Source organism: Lampetra fluviatilis, chromosome 44 (genome assembly GCF_964198595.1).
Source record: "Lampetra fluviatilis chromosome 44, kcLamFluv1.1, whole genome shotgun sequence".
In the NCBI taxonomy this organism is placed as follows: Eukaryota; Metazoa; Chordata; class Hyperoartia; order Petromyzontiformes; family Petromyzontidae; genus Lampetra; species Lampetra fluviatilis.
Window position 1 is genome coordinate 2,329,634 of NC_136318.1, and position 16,932 is coordinate 2,346,565.

General features: G+C 50.6%; 3 protein-coding genes across 9 annotated transcripts in view; 2 read left to right on the top strand and 1 right to left on the bottom strand.

Annotated features, from left to right (window-relative positions):
* Window positions 1-1,276: 1,276 nt before the first annotated feature.
* Window positions 1,277-4,912, top strand: LOC144947143 (ras and EF-hand domain-containing protein homolog). The gene is made up of 4 exons (XM_078876339.1): window positions 1,277-1,403; window positions 2,362-2,443; window positions 3,840-3,954; window positions 4,880-4,912. Exons 1-4 carry the CDS (start codon window positions 1,280-1,282, stop codon window positions 4,910-4,912), a joined length of 354 nt encoding a protein of 117 aa, XP_078732465.1. The 5' UTR covers window positions 1,277-1,279.
* A 95-nt stretch (window positions 4,913-5,007) lies between these two features.
* On the top strand, window positions 5,008-8,011 carry LOC144947172 (ras and EF-hand domain-containing protein-like). Its single transcript, XM_078876362.1, has 3 exons — window positions 5,008-5,101; window positions 6,983-7,059; window positions 7,680-8,011. Exons 1-3 carry the CDS (start codon window positions 5,033-5,035, stop codon window positions 7,804-7,806), a joined length of 273 nt encoding a protein of 90 aa, XP_078732488.1. The 5' UTR covers window positions 5,008-5,032; the 3' UTR covers window positions 7,807-8,011.
* A 4,398-nt stretch (window positions 8,012-12,409) lies between these two features.
* The window catches only part of LOC144947220 (uncharacterized), a 60,692-nt gene continuing 56,169 nt past the window's right edge, over window positions 12,410-16,932 (bottom strand). For all 7 annotated transcript variants that reach the window (XM_078876422.1, XM_078876421.1, XM_078876420.1 and 4 more), the window contains 2 exons: window positions 16,744-16,789; window positions 12,410-14,603 (listed from right to left, as the gene is read on the bottom strand). In XM_078876422.1, the coding sequence (XP_078732548.1) occupies window positions 14,470-14,603; window positions 16,744-16,789 (180 nt within the window). In that variant the 3' untranslated portion in view covers window positions 12,410-14,469. The remainder of the gene's footprint in view (window positions 14,604-16,743; window positions 16,790-16,932) is intronic.

Below are 16,932 nucleotides of genomic sequence, written 5' to 3' on the forward strand. Positions count from 1 at the left end.
CTCCACACGGTGTTGTTACACACACAGCGATGTGTCACCGCTGCAGCGAGGGGTCACCGCTGCAGCGAGGGGTCACCAGGGGTCACCGCTACAGTGACGTCACCGCTGCAGCGAGGGGTCACCGCTGCAGTGAGGGGTCACTGTGAGGGGTCACCGCTGCAGGGAGGGGTCACCGCTGCAGTGAGGGGTCACCGCTGCAGTGACGTCACCGCTGTAGCGAGGGGTCACAGCGAGGGGTCACTGCTGCAGTGAGGGGTCACCGCTGCAGTGACGTCACCGCTGTAGCGAGGGGTCACAGCGAGGGGTCACTGCTGCAGCGAGGGGTCACCGCTGCAGTGAGGGGTCACCGCTGCAGTGAGGGGTCACCGCTGCAGTGACGTCACCGCTGTAGCGAGGGGTCACAGCGAGGGGTCACTGCTGCAGTGAGGGGTCACCGCTGCAGTGACGTCACCGCTGTAGCGAGGGGTCACAGCGAGGGGTCACTGCTGCAGTGAGGGGTCACCGCTGCAGTGAGGGGTCACCGCTGCAGTGAGGGGTCACCGCTGCAGTGACGTCACCGCTGTAGCGAGGGGTCACAGCGAGGGGTCACTGCTGCAGTGAGGGGTCACCGCTGCAGTGACGTCACCGCTGTAGCGAGGGGTCACAGCGAGGGGTCACTGCTGCAGTGAGGGGTCACCGCTGCAGTGAGGGGTCACCGCTGCAGTGAGGGGTCACCGCTGCAGTGACGTCACCGCTGTAGCGAGGGGTCACAGCGAGGGGTCACTGCTGCAGTGAGGGGTCACCGCTGCAGTGAGGGGTCACCGCTGGAGTGACGTCACCGCTTCGGCTATGATTCACTGCAGTGCATTTTTACGCGGAACTGTGATACACGACCGGCATCAGTGAGCGATGTCTAAAACCCGGTTCCTGGGCCTCCTTAAGGTTGACTCGGCCTTAAACGAGTCCACTCGCTGCCTGTGCGGCTGTGTAGACGTGCGCACTGGGGAGAGACAAAGGCGGCCTCTGCTGGTATCAATCGACACCCCCCCCCCCTCCTCGTGTGCCGTGCCGGCCTCAGTACCAAGCTCGCTTAGTGCGGCATTCGCTGAGAGCAGCCTGACCCCAGACAGTCTGTGCGCATATTCTGTGGCTCTTTCGGTAAAGTCACGCAGACTTTACCTAAATAACCAGCGAGAATGGATTCCTGCGGTCACGAAAGCCTCGAATCAAGTTCTGTGAGCAGGCGAACACGTGGTGAGGGGGGGGGTGTAAGATCTTCCGTCTTTGTGCAGAGTGCAGGATGGGAGAGTTCTCGGACCGCATGTACAAGCTGATCTTCATGGGCGACGCGAGCGTGGGCAAGACCAGCCTCATGATGCGACTCTGCCGCAACGAGTTCCGTGCCACCATGAGCTCCACGCTGGGTGACTATTCAATGACTCCCCCCCGGTTCAAAATCTGATGTCTCTGTACTGCAGGAGGAACCCAAAGAGTTATACAGCTCGTTTTGTGATTGTGTGTGTCACTGTGTGTGTGACTGTGTGTGTGTACGTGTGTGTGTGTGTGACTGTGTGTGTGTGACTGTGTGTGTGTGACTGTGTGTGTGTAACTGTGTGTGTGTGTCACTGTGTGTGTGACTGTGTGTGTGTGACTGTGTGTGACTGTGTGTGTGTGTCTGTGACTGACTGTGTGTGTGTGTCTGTGTGTGTGACTGTGTGACTGTGTGTGACTGTGTGTGTGTCACTGTGTGTGTGTGTGACTGTGTGTGTGTCACTGTGTGTGTGTCTGTGTTTGTGACTGTGTGTGTGACTGTGTGTCTGTGTGTGTGTGACTGTGTCACTGTGTGTGTGTGACTGTGTGTGTGTCACTGTGTGTGTGTGTGTGATTGTGTGTAACTGTGTGTGTGTGACTATGTGTGTGTGACTGTGTGACTGTGTGTGTGTGACTGTGTGTGTGACTGTGTGTGTGTGACTGTGTGTGTGACTGTGTGTGTGTGACTGTGTGTGTGTAACTGTGTGTGTGACTGTGTGTGTGTGACTGTGTGACTGTGTGTGTGACTGTGTGTGTGTAACTGTGTGTGTGTGATTGTGTGTAACTGTGTGTGTGTGTGTGATTGTGTGTAACTGTGTGTGTGTGACTGTGTGTGTGTGACTGTGTGACTGTGTGTGTGTGTGACTGTGTGTGTGTGATTGTGTGTAACTGTGTGTGTGTGTGACTGTGTGTGTGTGACTGTGTGACTGTGTGTGTGTGACTGTGTGTGTGACTGTGTGTGTGTGACTGTGTGTGTGTGACTGTGTGTGTGACTGTGTGTGTGTGACTGTGTGTGTGACTGTGTGTGTGACTGTGTGTGTGTGTCACTGTGTGTGTGTGTGTGTGACGCAGGCGTGGACACTCACGTGAAGACGTTGACTATCAATGAGAGGCAGCTGACTCTGCAGTTGTGGGACACCGCCGGGCAAGAACGGTGAGCGCCCTGCCAGTCGGCGAGATCGCGCACGTGGCAATTTCGAAAGAAAAAAAAGCACCGCTAAGTATATATTAACATGGCATTATACGTACAGCGGTGTTTTTTTATATAACGTTTTAATAATTAGCAGAAAAATTACCAGCGTATATATGTCATTAGCAGCGTGTTTGGAAAAGCATGTGAATAATTATCGTATATATAAAGCCATGTGACTAATTAGTGGCGTATATATACTACCACGTGTATGTGTGTATTTATATATGGTGATATATACACACACACGTGTGTGTGTATGTTATGGATTGAACAGAGTTTGAAGAGGGCTTCAAGGCCACGTGACCAAAGTCAGAGAGGCTTGACCAAGAGCACGGCTCTAGTCTCCTGGCAGTGGCTGTGTCACCGTGGAGAGTCCGGGAGAGTGGGAGAGAGAGTGGGAGAGAGTGGGAGAGAGTGGGAGAGTGTGGGAGGGTAGGAGAGAGAGTGGGAGAGTGTGGGAGAGAGTGGGAGAGAGTGTGGGAGAGAGTGGGAGAGTCCGGGAGAGTGTGGGAGAGAGTGAGAGAAAGTGGGAGAGAGTGTGGGAAGAGTGTGGGAGAGTGTGGGAGAGAGAGTGGGAGAGTGTGGGAGAGAGAGTGGGAGAGTGGGAAGGCAGTGGAGAATCCGGGAGAGTGCTCACCACGCTGCTGTTGTTGACATCGAGTGGCTGTCACGAGGAGCTCCCGTGAGGCTTTCTCCTCGCTCCCAGACGATTTGATTAAGTCTGTACGTCCGCACGTGTGTACGTTGAACGTCTTTCGCACCGTACGTAGCCAAACGTGCAAGTCGGAGGCGCGGGGAAGTTTTGGCTGCGTCGTCGGGTGGCGGAGGGTTTCTCGACACAAATTTGGCCCGATAATTACGTGGCCTGACCGCCCAAAAACGGAATCTCGCGTCGTGGAGGTCACCTCTCAACCCCCGAGGAAGGGTTGCCAACTCTGACTGAAGCTATTCGGGGGGTGTGTGAGTGGGGGGGGGGGTGTTAATTTATCTCATTAAAATATCCTGGATCAAAATCTCCCCGATTGCTTTCATTGGCCACCGGTGTGAGATCGATCGATCGATGCCAATTCCGCGGAGTAAGAGACTCCCGGCCAATGCTGCCGGGAGGCGAGTTGGCAACCCACCACCACCGCCACCGCCGCCACCACCATCGCCACCACCACCGCCACCACCACCACCACCGCCGCCGCCACCACCACCACCGCCACCACCGCCACCACCACACGCCACCACCACCACCACCATCATCACCACCACCACCGTCACCACCACCGTCACCACCACCACCACACAGCTTGGTGGTGACCGGCTGTTGAGGCCTTCGCTGACCACCGCGACGCGTTCCCCCGTCCCGCAGGTTCCGCAGCATCGCCCAGACGTACTTCCGCCGGGCCGACGGAGTCCTGCTCGTGTTCGACTGCACCCACGAGGGGTCCTTCCTCAACGTGCGAGAGTGGTTGCTCGCCGTGGAGGTACCAAAATCCCGCGGCGCCGTTCCTAAAATCCCGCGGCGACTTTCTCCTCCCGGCCTCCGCTGGCTCCCAATCCCTCGCTCGCCTCTAAAAATTTTAATTTTTTTTTACAACTCTTTGGTTTAGTAATAGGGTTTTACCCTTTCAACTGGTACAAAACTGACACCATTATACAAGGCATCATGTTTGCAATAACCACAACACATATTCTCAGGTTTTTTTCGGTAAAGTCACGTAGGTAAAAACATTAAAATTAATGAAAGTAAAATAAAACAAAACAAAATAAAATTAATTTTAATGTTTTTACCTACGTGACTTTACCGAAAAAACCTGAGAATATGAATCATTGCAGTCACGAAAGCTTCAAATCTAGAATTAACCACAACACAAGCAGTCAAAATGCAAACAAAAATAAAAAGAAACAACTCTGATAATGATAATAAAATGCACTGTCCTTTAAGTTGATTGGTCCACACCCGAGACAGCTTTTCTTAGAGCCTAGTCTCCATTGGTGTTGGACCAGATGACGCCAAAAGGCGTACAACTCAAAGACAGCGCACTATCAGAGTATTGAGAGCACGGGGTAAGCATTTACACTATGAGACCTCCTTTACCAGTGGCAAAATATAGTAGTAGGTTTTTACCTCCTGGGCGTCCACCACGAGGCGGGCGCACCGTGACGGCCGATACACGCCGCGGCATCGACCTGCGGGAGGCCTAAATTTCGATTTAAAGCTTTCGTGACTGCAGGGATTCATCTTGAGTTCACTGGCAATGTGTTCCTGGTCGGAGATGCATTGGGCTCTATGGTGTAGAGTCTTGATGAGGGAATTCTTCTGGGATGGATGGTGGTGGGAATCCGGTATTAGGTAAGCATCCGTATGGGTGGCTTTCCTGTAGACAGAGTGGCTCATTGAACCATCAGGGGTACCCCAGTAAGCTGCGGGAGGCCGCGTGATTCGAAGCGGACGAACCTCCGCGGACGAGCGGAGCAACGGAGCAACGTGCCGATTGTGGTCATCCTCAGGACGCTGCTGGGCGGAAGCTGCCCACTGTGCTGGTGGGGAACAAAATCGACATGCGCGACACGTGTGTCAAGTACGGCAAGAAGTGCGTCATGCCGGAGGACGGGAAACGCCTGGCCAAGGTACGGACAGAGAGCTTCTCTCGCGCCGTACGTGGGCGGACGCGCTAGTCGGAGGCGCGCGGGGGAAGGGACAAACTAGACGCAGAAAGTGGCTCCAAAGATTCTAGATTTGAGGCTTTCGTGACTGCAAGGATTCATACTCTTAGGTTGTTTCGGTAAAGTCACGTAGGTAAAAGATTTTTTTTTTATTATTTATAATAATAATTTTATTTCTATTTTTATTTATATATTTTTTTAAATAGAAGTAAAATTATTTATAATAATAATTTTATTTCTATTATTATTTCTATTATTTGTATTATTAATTTTTACCTACGTGACTTTACCGAAAAAACCTAAGAGTACGACTCCAAAGAAATGAGTTTTCAATCGAGATGATTATTTAGACGTGCTTAGCTCGAGTGTACTCCTGATATCGGAGAGGGAGAGCGTTCCAGACGGCCGCAGAAGACCACCTGGAAGTGTGCGATAATCATAATGATTCAAATGTACAATGCGAATTCCATCCTAGAATCCCAATGCGCAATGCGTGGAAAGCAGGAAACAAAAACAAAGCCAGGGGCAACCGACCAAACTAGAGAGAAAAGGCCACTTGTAAGAGATGGGTTTTCAAAGCTGACTTGTATATGTATCTACCGACTCTGATTGCCCCGATTTCAAGTGGCGAGGCGTTCCGTAGCCTGCCTGGGTGCCACGCGGACAAAAGGCCGATCGCCAAAATGAGCGCAACCTGTAGACCTGGGAGTGATGAGCAGTTGGAGATCAGAATATCTTAAGGACCTTGATGGATTATCTTCTTGGTTCTTTCGGTAAAGTCACGTAGAAGGGAAATAATAAAATAATAAAAATAAAACATTATAAAATAATTATCTTTCGGTAAAGTCACGTAGAAGGGAAATAATAAAATAATACAAATAAAACATAATTATTTTATAATGTTTTATTTTTATTATTTTATTAAAGAACCAAGAAGATGAATCCCTGCAGTCACGAAAGCTTTAAATCTAAATTGATGGATTATGTCAATGTATTAGTTCCCGCAAGCAATGTGGGGTGAGTTATTTTAAAGCCTTAGGGGCCGTCCATAAATGACGTCACGCACCTGGGGGGGGGGGGGTCAGACATTTGTGACGATGTGTGACGAGAGGGGGGGGGTGAGAAATGTGACGTCACATCAAAATGCACAACTTTAAATAAATATAGACGACACGTTCTACTTAATTAAATAGACTTTTTAATAAATGTTTTCTCCTACAACATCAGAGTGCAGCGCCACATTAAATACGCACTACAATGACAATAGTTTAAAGCGATTTGAAGCATTTAAATTTCGATTTAAAGCTTTCGTGACTGCAGGGATTCATATTCTTGGTTCTTTCGGTATTATAATGTATTGTTTCGCTTCTACGTGACTTTACCGAAAGAACCAAGAATACCATTTGAAGCATGTTTTATTTTTTTTGGGGGGGGGGGGGGGGGGCAGAGCTTTGTGACGTCATATTTGAGGAGGGGGGGTCTGACTTTTTGTGACGCCGTGTGACGACGATGGGGGGGGGGGGGGGTAAAAAAATCGTCCAAAATCGCGTGACGTCATTTATGGATGGCCCCTTATATGTGCGATACAGTGACCGTACACACATTCGTGTTCTGGCAAGTGCCATTATAACTTAGCCGTCGCATACCGGGAAGGATCCACCACTGTCCGTACCAGTGACCGTCTTCGTTCGAGCGATCAACCGATCATGCAGCTCACGGGAGGGCGACAATCCCTGAGTTTGTATTCGGGATAAAACCCACGACATCCTGTGTACCAGGCGCGGTAGTTCAGATTTCGCCACCGTGGAGCCTGATGATTCTACGACTGTGAAATTGTGTTCGCAGGAATACAATGCGATCTACATCGAGACGAGTGCAAAGCAGGGCACGAATGTCCAAGATGCGGTGGAGTTGCTTGCCAAGTGAGGATTACGCCTTTTGATACGAACAAGATTTGCATAACATCAACAGAAACACATTCCTGCGGAGGGAGCTGGTAGCAACGTTGGGTTGCTCGGTCAATGGCCAGGGTCAACGGCGGCGTGGTGTATTCCGCAAATATGGCCGACTGTGAGGGCGGGCACAAGCCGGCGTGAGTAGGTTAAACGTTGAGTTGTATAAGGGCACCACGGGGTGACCAGCCCATCCTCACCCAGCCCCACCCCTCCCACCCCCCACCCAGCCCCTCCCCACCCAGCCCCACCCTCCCCTGGAGAGACAAAGGCGGTCGAGCGTGACGCTGGTCACCCACCCCCCTCGTATACCGTTCCGACCAACAGTCTGTTAAGGCTATCAGGGGGATATTTGTCTTTGGTGTGCTGCATGTGTGGTGTGCCGCCTGTGTGATGACGCTGCTGCTGTGGTGTGATGATTCTACGTGACGTGACGCCACGTGGTGTGATGACGCTGCTGCTGCGCGTGTGATGATTCTACGTGGTGTGATGCCACGTGTGTGATGACGCTGCTGCTGTGGTGTGATGATTCTACGTGACGTGACGCCACGTGGTGTGATGACGCTGCTGCTGCGCGTGGCGCTGCTCAGGCAGGTGCTGGCTGCGGACATCGCGGAGACGAAGGCGATGACTCTGCAGCTCGGAGGCGACGTCTCCGTCGACGGAGCCGCTGGCCGCTCCGGCTCCTGTTGCATGGCGGCGCCGTCCTCCACGTGAACACGTCCTCACCGCACGCGCGACGAACACGTGGGTGTGGCGACCACGTGCTCACCACGCCCACGTGCTCACTACGTGCTCGTCACGCGCACGTGATGAGCACGTGCTCGCCAAACAGGCGTCGAACGCGCGCGTGCCCTGGCGTCTACGAGGGGGCGGTCACGGCACATGGCGCGCGTGCGGCGACTTGTGAAGAGACGCAGCAACGCGGGCGCATCTCCCACTCCGGCTGTCACGGCCTGGGGAGGAGGAGGGGAGCGGTGGACAGGAGGCGACACAAGACCACGTGGCCCACGTGACCCACACTCCCTTCGTATCGGCCCGTCTGTGACGTATCCAACAGACGCGACAGATTCGTCAATTACACCGCCATCGCCCCCCTCCGCACCCAGCAAATTAAATAAATGTTAGGTGAGGTTTCGGCCAATGAGCCTTCTTAATTTAACTGCCACGCCAGCGTGCTTCACACACTATACTATTCCTATTTTTTTTTTATATATAAAGTAAACAAAGATACGTATACGATTTTACGGAGGTCGCACGTACATTTATATGCCGTTCATAGTTGTAACGTGGGTGTTAGGCAAAGCAGAAATGTGTGTATTTATGAAATAGAACCAATAGAACCTCATTCAGTTTTAACTGACAATAAAATAAAAAACATCACGACCAAATTGTCGTCTCTGTTGATGTTTATTTTTCAAGCTGTATTTTTTACAATAATTCATTTTGTTTGAAACAGATCGCCACGTAGGTATAACGTCACCGTTTCCACCATCACCGTGCACCACCCGACAGAGCCACGTGTTCATTGCAAGTATAAGCGCTGCGTACGATGACTGAAGAAAAATGTAGCCGGCTCCGTTGGGTGTTGAGAGGGTTAGTGTAAAACTGCGGCATTCTACCTACACGACATTCTGACGCTAAATAAACTGATTACGAATCGTAAATGTTGGGTCGCGAAAGCCTACACGCGTTGAAAATAAAAGTGAAATCCCCCAACTGCATGAAGTTCTCAAGCGCCGAAATTCCCTCTCCCTGCGGTTGTTCCGAAACCATCGGATGGTTTTGTACCGGGCTTGCACGCGCTTACCTCGATACAAATAAAAAAATCACTCTTTGGTTCTTTCGGTAAAGTCACGTAGAAAGAGAAAATAATAAATTAAATAAAGCATACGACGTTTCGATTGCAACACAAGCAATCATCATCAGGTAGGCACAGAGAGAAACACTCTCTGTGTGTCTCTGTGTTATCTCTCTCTGCTTGTGTGTCTGTCTGCGTGTCTCTGTGTGTGTCTCTCTGCTTGTGTGTCTGTCTGCGTGTCTCTGTGTGTGTCTCTCTCTGCTTGTGTGTCTGTCTGTGTGTCTCTGTGTGAGTCTCTCTCTGCTTGTGTCTGTCTGTGTGTTTCCGTGTCTGTGTTTTGTCTCTCTCTCAAATGTAGCAATCTTTGGAAGAACGTAATCAACCAGGTAGCGTGTTGACTGTTATGTTAGCCGACTCTCTGTGTTGTACTGCATTATATTTCTAAGTTCACTAGGTTTTTTTTCTCATTCATTCGTACCTGATGATGATTGCTTGTGTTGCAATCGAAACGTCGTATTCTATTATTGAATTTATTTTCTTTATACGTGACTTTACCGAAAGAACCAAAGAGTAATTCCTGCAGGCACGAAAGCTCCAAATCAATTTTGAAATTTAAAAATGTCAAGTAAAAATAAAGCACAGAAAGCAGGGCAACACGGCGGTCCCAACAGCTGCAACAAAAAGCAGGCGTCACGGGAAGATATTCTTAGGTTATTTCGGTAAAGTCACGTAGGTAAACATTTTAAATTAATAAAAGTAAAATAAAAATGTCGGAAAGACAGACAGACGCTGTGGTGAAGAACAGGTCTGTCGGAAAGACAGACAGACGCTGTCTTTCCGACAGACCTGTTCTTCACCTGAGGACGGCTGCTTGCGTTGTGGCCGAAACGTCGTGAGAATTGTTTAATGTTTTATTTTTATTACTTTATTATTTCCCTTCTACGTGACTTTACCGAAAGAACCAAGAAGATAAACAGGGGCACATTTATCACTTTAAAAAAATATCCAATTTAGCATGAAATCAGCGTCCCCTGTGACAGAGCTCGTGGGGAGGGACTGCTACCTGGACAGGTCCTTGTGAGGGAGAACTGCATTGTGGTCAGCGGCCGTAGGGCAGGTGAGGAAGTGGCAGAGGTGGGACAAAGTCATTGTTATGCAAGTCCAAGTCGAGTCGCAAGTCATCAAATTCATGACTCGAGTCTGACTCGAGTCCAAGTCACATGACTCGAGTCCACATCTCATAGGTGGGACAAAGTCATTGAGATGCAAGTCCAAGTCGAGTCGCAAGTCATCAAATTCATGACTCGAGTCTGACTCGAGTCCAAGTCACATGACTCGAGTCCACACCTCTGGGAAGTGGATGTCTCGGGTGGTCGTCCGGACCACGTGGGCGACTTCAGACTCCGTGGCGTCAACCAGAGGGAGCGCAGGGCGGACGTCTCGTGCTGTGTGTGTGTGCTGTGTGTTGTGTGTGTGCTGTGTGTGTGCTATGTGTGCTGTGGTGTGGTGTGTTGTGATGTGCTGTGTGTGTGTGCTGTGTGTGTGCTATGTGTGCTGTAGTTTGGTGTGTTGTGATGTGCTGTGTGTGGTGTATGTGCTGTGTGTGCTGTGTGTGCGGTGTGTGTGCTGTGTGTGTGCTGTGTGTGCTGCTGTGCGTGTGCTGTGTGTGCTGTGGTGTGTTGTGGTGTGTGTGCTGTGTGTGCTGTGTGTGTTGTGGTGTGCTGTGGTGTGTTGTGCTGTGTGTGCTGTGTGTGTGCTGTGTGTGTTGTGGTGTGCTGCTGTGTGTGCTGCGTGTGTGTTGCGTGGCCTCGACTCTGGTAGTGCGTTGCTGTGACCGCCGGGATTGGGTCCCCGCCACCGTCCACGCTGCCACGCGGACCTCGATGTGTTTCGCGCGCGGGAGACGACCGAAACGTGCTTGCGTGCATCCATGTGCAATTCTTTTTTGCTGAATCGCAGCAGAGCCGAATCGTTCACAGCCCGTGACTGTGCCGAACACAGCCGCAGACCCCCGCCACGGACCTGTATTTACCAGCTCAACAGTCCGACAGGGAAATTAATTCCTGCAAGCGCATTTTCTGGGTGCAATTCCGTCCCCAGCTACGCACGATTGCACAACTTTAATAGTGATGATGATGATCGCAACTTGTATCGTGCACAGAATTCGCTTGCTCTCGAAAGGGAGAAAACGGCTCAGAGGCGAGGGAAGACAGGCACGCGATGAGCCAGTGACAACTCCCCCCGCCCCCCAAAGCTCTGTGGTTCTCTATATATGAAGGTGTTACATGTGGGAGGAAACCGGAGCAACCGAAGAAAATCAACGCGTGAGGGGGCAACACTCGATCCCGTACAAAAGGGGGGCAGGTGATATTCATCAGCACTTTGCTGTACCACCTTCTCCTGGCGAGCCAGAGTATGGCACCTTCTGTGACGCCCAACGGGAAGGGGGTTTCACAGCATCTGTGTGATCCACAAACCCTCGATGCTTCCAGTGTTGGATGACAGGCTACGTGCATAGCCACCACCGCCCCCGCCCAGTGTTGTGTCGGTGGACCTGTTCACGAATATTGACTCCACAGGTTTAGTGATTCAAAGAGAACTCTAGTCTCCGTTTGAACCTCCAAACTCTATTAACGACGCCTGCAGTATTGCACATTGCACACTGCAGCAGACAAAATGCATTATCGCCGTTTAAAGCGGCCGTCGCCAATCACTGGATCGCGATCCAAGCGACGGATCGCAAAAGGTGTTCTGGGAACTTCAGCGCAAATCGGAACAAAAACTAAAACATAAAAGCAGCACACAATTCGCATTTTGGCTGATGGAAAAGCTACAAATCCCGGACTAAGAATTAATTTTACAAAAAGCATTAACTTGTACCAGTAGACGGCTCTGGTACCTTACAGGTGTAGAGGAGTAAAATGGGGACGTGACGTCAGGTGTGCCGTTCAGTGCGATGACGTCACGTTTCCTAGGGTATTTAAGGGAGACCCCGTGACGTAAGCGGGGTCACCGTGGGAACAGGTAGAGTGAGCAGGGTGAAGAGGGAGCCAGGGGTAGAGAGAGGGATCGAGTGGTGAGTCTGGGGAGAAGCCGGTGGTAGCCGTAGAGGTGCTTCTCTCTCCGCTCGGTGGAGTCGGCAGAGTCCACGATCCGACACGAGAGAGAGAGACCGGAGCTAGCCGGCAGGGACCCGGACTCAGAGTAGGACCCCCCTAGCCCCTGGGAGTTGTGTACCCTGCTGTGTAATATTGTAACAGCTTTAATAAACCCTGGCGGAAGCCCTTAACTTACCTTCGTCTCCGGAACTTCTCTACACAGGGATTAAATCCCGGTGGTTGGTCTGAGCCTTCTCCGTGGATCACAGCGCTTGGCGTATTTGCCACTGCTGCTTTAATTTATTTAATGAAGCAATTTTAAATGAAGAGGTTTACATAAAATCCGTCACGAAAATATAGCCTTGTAGCTCACATCCACACAGAGTCGGCGTGTCTTTTAAAACAAATGTGGGATATTTTATTGTGTAAACTTAAAGGGATTGGCTAATACTTTACACGCATTGTTTCCCTGCACGACAATTTCACCCAACGTTTCAAGAACTTTCTCTCGCACGCTTTGAATGCGTCTCCAACGATAACATTAGTGTAAAAATCATCAAATCATCAAATAAAAAAAAAACAAAGTGGGGGCTTCGAACAGGTGAGCTGTAAAAACTTGTCTCAAGTATGAGCCCCACGTGGGCGGCTAAAGTTTGGTGTGATTAACACACTGAGTGTAGGCGACTTTGAAAACCCACTTTTAACACATTTCACCATTAGGTTCCAAGAATGTGATTCGCATACATGTCAGACCACCCTGTATGGAACCCTATAGTGTTCAATACCAGTGTCGTATCCCTGGAAACAAGTCGAAAAACTTCAAAGACGATTAAACATTTGGGGTCAACCAACTCAACCGTCCCAAATTCCACCGTGTAGCAACGTATCATGCCAGCCGGACTTTTAGGACTTAAAGCGGAGTGTTTCATCGGACTGATAGTTCAATGTTATCAATCGTCACCGTGGATGGATCTTAATGTTGACAGCTTGTGGGCAGAGTGAGTGCCAACGACTCAAAGTCCCAAAGCACTGTGGTACGTCGCACCGATCGGCAGTCCAGGAATAACCGACCATTAAAAAAAAACGTTAAAAGTAACACAGTGCAAAGGGAAAAATAAAAATAATGCCAACTTGTAACGCAGTATTCACTTACTCTGGAAGAGAGAGAGAGAGAACGACTCGGAGACACCAGCACGAACCGCGGACGAGTGGGAAGGGCAGCAGCAGCAGCAGCCAGCACCGCATTCCCATCCGAGCTCTGCAGTCCTCTACATACGAAGGTCTTATCGACAAATTAATGAGCGTTTACGGGTGGAAGAAGACCGCAGCACCCGGAGAAAATCCCCGCATGGCGAGGGGGCAACACGAGATCCCGTGCCAAACGGACAGATGATATTCATAACGGACGGAACGGGTGGAGTCCACGTTTGCCGTACAGCCCCTTCTCTTGGCGAGCCGGGGTATGGCGCCACCTCGATGCCAACGTGGAGGGGCCGTTTCACGCCATCCGTGTGTCCGCCAAACCCTCGCTCCCTCCACGGTGATGGGTTACATGTCACGTGCGTGTCCACCATTGGCTGCGACGCAACCACGTTTGGTTGTTGGAGCAAGCAGCGAGTATGGCGGGCGACTGACAAGTAAGCAAGCGTTTAGGAGACTTTCACAGCCGTTGGAATGTGTGGGAGTTCAAGTCCGGGTTGAGGATTTAGTTCATCCCTTCAGGGTGAACATCAGTTTGTGGGACATTTTTTGACAAGTGGTTGTCCCGCGGATCGACTCGACCCGTCGTAGGAATGTGGAGTGTCCACCACCAGATTTGTAAACTTGAGCAGGAAACAACTTTTGACATTTGATGACTTTGCGCGCTTCATTTAAATACAACCAATGCGTTAAAAACAGATATTGTGCATACACATTTTGATTACAAGCAGACGACTGCGCGGAAAAATCTCAAGATTACCCAAACGGGATGCACACGACGCCATTTGAGGTAACAAACACATTGCATTGTTGGAAAGAAAATAGAAAAGAACGATATTGGAAAGCAACGTCTCTTCTGCTGGTCCCTACGATTTGAAACATTGTTCTATAAAGTAATATATATACTGCACTGTGCGCAAGCAACTACATAAGCGTGAGTGCCAAGACCCCCCCCCAGGTTCAGCATCACGATAATGGCGGTGGATGGCAAGTAGGATTTGTTCACCCATCGGCCACATTTTTAGAAAGCTCGCAGAGACCTATTATGATTTTTATTCACTCACATTCTCCCTTCAGATCGGGGTCACAAATCGGCGAGGGTTAACCACCTCGCATCGTAGTCCGCGTACGAGCGTTATGTACCTCTTTGGAGCTACGACACTGTAACCGCACACTCCTGTAAAACAAAAACAAAAAACGAACGTGCCGATGAAACGTAGCCGAAACGCGTTGGGGTTGTTGTGACGTGGGACAGCGCTTTGGGCCGCTTCTGCCCCTGGCTCAGATGCGGTGGCGATCAACCAGCACGTCCACGTACTGGCTGGTGGCTCGGGCGACGGGGTCTCGCTCCCAAGGGTCGCCAGCCGCCCCCAGTGGGGAGAATCGTTGAGATGCCCCGTCCAGCTCCGCATGGGCTGCAACACACAACGGCGGCGGTGATGATGATGATGTTGATGATAACAATAATAACGATTTGTTTTTTCGTAGAGGCCACGCTCGTTTATGCCGGTGGCGTCGGCATCACCGTCAACGCAGCAGCAGGATCATTGAATAGTTTGGGTAAAACGGACATTTATAGAGAAGCATGCGTTTAGGGCAGTGGTTCTTAACCTTTACTGCAGCTTTGCACCCCTTTAGTTCTCAACCGTTAAAACCCATGTACAATGTTAATAAACACACAGGGTTTGATGACACAAAGTAGTTGTTACTCATGTGCCCGTGCTTAATTTGCGTTTTCAACTATTTACCTTCTAATTCTAGATTTGAAGCTTTCGTGACTGCAAGAATTCATACTCTTAGGTTTTTTCGGTAAAGTCACGTAGGTAAAAAATAAAATTAAAAGTTAACAATGGAAATAAAATAAAATTATAAATCACGACATTTCGGAGGCAACACAAGTCTCCGTCATCAGGTGGGACCGTCACAGCTAAAATTACTAGCAAAATCTGTTGCCAGGTCTCGCACCCCCCAGAAAGGGCACCTCGCACCCCCAGGGGGTGCGTGCACCCCAGGCTAAGAACCACTGGTTTAGAGTATTTGGCTGCTATAAATTTCCACGTGACAAGCCACTTCGTTGAGCTATCATTTGTGATTGCCAGGTCGCTTCTGAAACACATTCCTACGGAGGGAGCTGGTAGGAACGTTGGGTTGCTCGGTCAATGGCGGCGTGGTGTATTCCGCAAAATGTGCCCGACTGTGAGGGCGGGCACAAGCCGGTGTGAGTAGGTTAAACGTTGCGTTTTATAAGGGCACCACGGGGTGACCAGCCCCTCCACAGCCAGCCCCACCCTCCCCACCCAGCCCCTCCCCACCCTCCCCACCCAGCCCCTCCCCACCCTCCCCCCCCCACCCAGCCCCACCCTCCCCACCCAGCCCCTCCCCTCCCCACCCAGCCCCTCCCTCCCCACCCAGACCCTCCCCACCCTCCCCTCTCCACCCAGCCCCACCCCTCCCATTTTTGGATGCACGACGGACGGACGGACACAATAATCCCCTGTGGGCTGGTGTAACCAGGAGGTTCCTACCAGTAAAACAGCTATTCATCTCAGTTTGCCTTACCTGGTAAAATAAAGAAAATAGTTTAGTTTTAGTTTAACCACGTGGTCAGTGCCCTCTACTCAAGTCTTCTTCTTCTTCGTGTGGCTGATGTTGATGTGGAGCAACACAACTCATGACTTTTACATTGAGGTGGTGGAGCCAGATAATTGCATCAGGAGTAGCGGAGTGGTGCATCGCTGTGATAATGCCTCCTCCTTCTATGAATCGGGCATTGGTTCCGTTATGGGTCACAACACAGTACCCACAAAGTTTCTCATTTTCAATTTGTGCATCATCAAGTACAACCGCATCTGCTGCTGCCTTGGTCTGTGCAGTTGGCTGCAATTTAGGAGTCGTGGCCATACGCTTGTGTGAGGTCGGGTCTTTCCCGCGGTGTTTCAACTCTCGTGACTTCGCAGAAGTACGACTGCTCTACGCCCATCTACACGCGGTTGGCAGAGTGACATCACACTCCTGAGCCCCCGTCCGCACTCCCCGAATATTATCAGACTGTATTATTTTTAAAAAGTTTTGCTGGCTGGCTGGCTGGCTGGCACGCGGGAAGGCAATGCTCCGTGGTTACGTGACCACGCATATCCGCGTGATGACATCACCCGCATCCCACAGCGTGGAGCCGAGTGGTTCGAGCGTCGCTCTGACATCATAATACCACCCACCGTCCAACCCGGCAGTGTATCCCACGCAAATTCGTGGGCAGAGCTTGTCAGCGTATAAAATAACAGCGCGCAGATAGTCCATCAAAAGCTGTATAGTTCTCAAGAATGTTATATAAATGCGCCTACCATTGTTTACACTTGTCCAGTAGTTCCACGTGGAGTCACGTGACCGCCATGTGGTTGTTTGCTCCATTCTCAAACTACCACACCGGTTAACGTGGACTCGGTGAAGTTCTCTGACTTCGATAGTGTGATATACTCGGTTACCATTATCACGTAAAAAAAAAAACGGCACAGGACGATGTCAAAATAAACAGTTTGTGCAATTGCTTGCTCCTACCTTGGCACAACTCTCGAGAAATGATTTTGTCCATCTCCTGCTGCATCTGGAACACAAGACAGATGCCACGTCGCTCAAGTGGTATATTCACCGGGGGGGGGGGGCATCGTGGCAGGAGAGACCGTTTACTCGGCACGGCGGCGCGGCACGGCGAGTAGCGGCGTTGGCAGAGATTCGCGGCTCAAAATC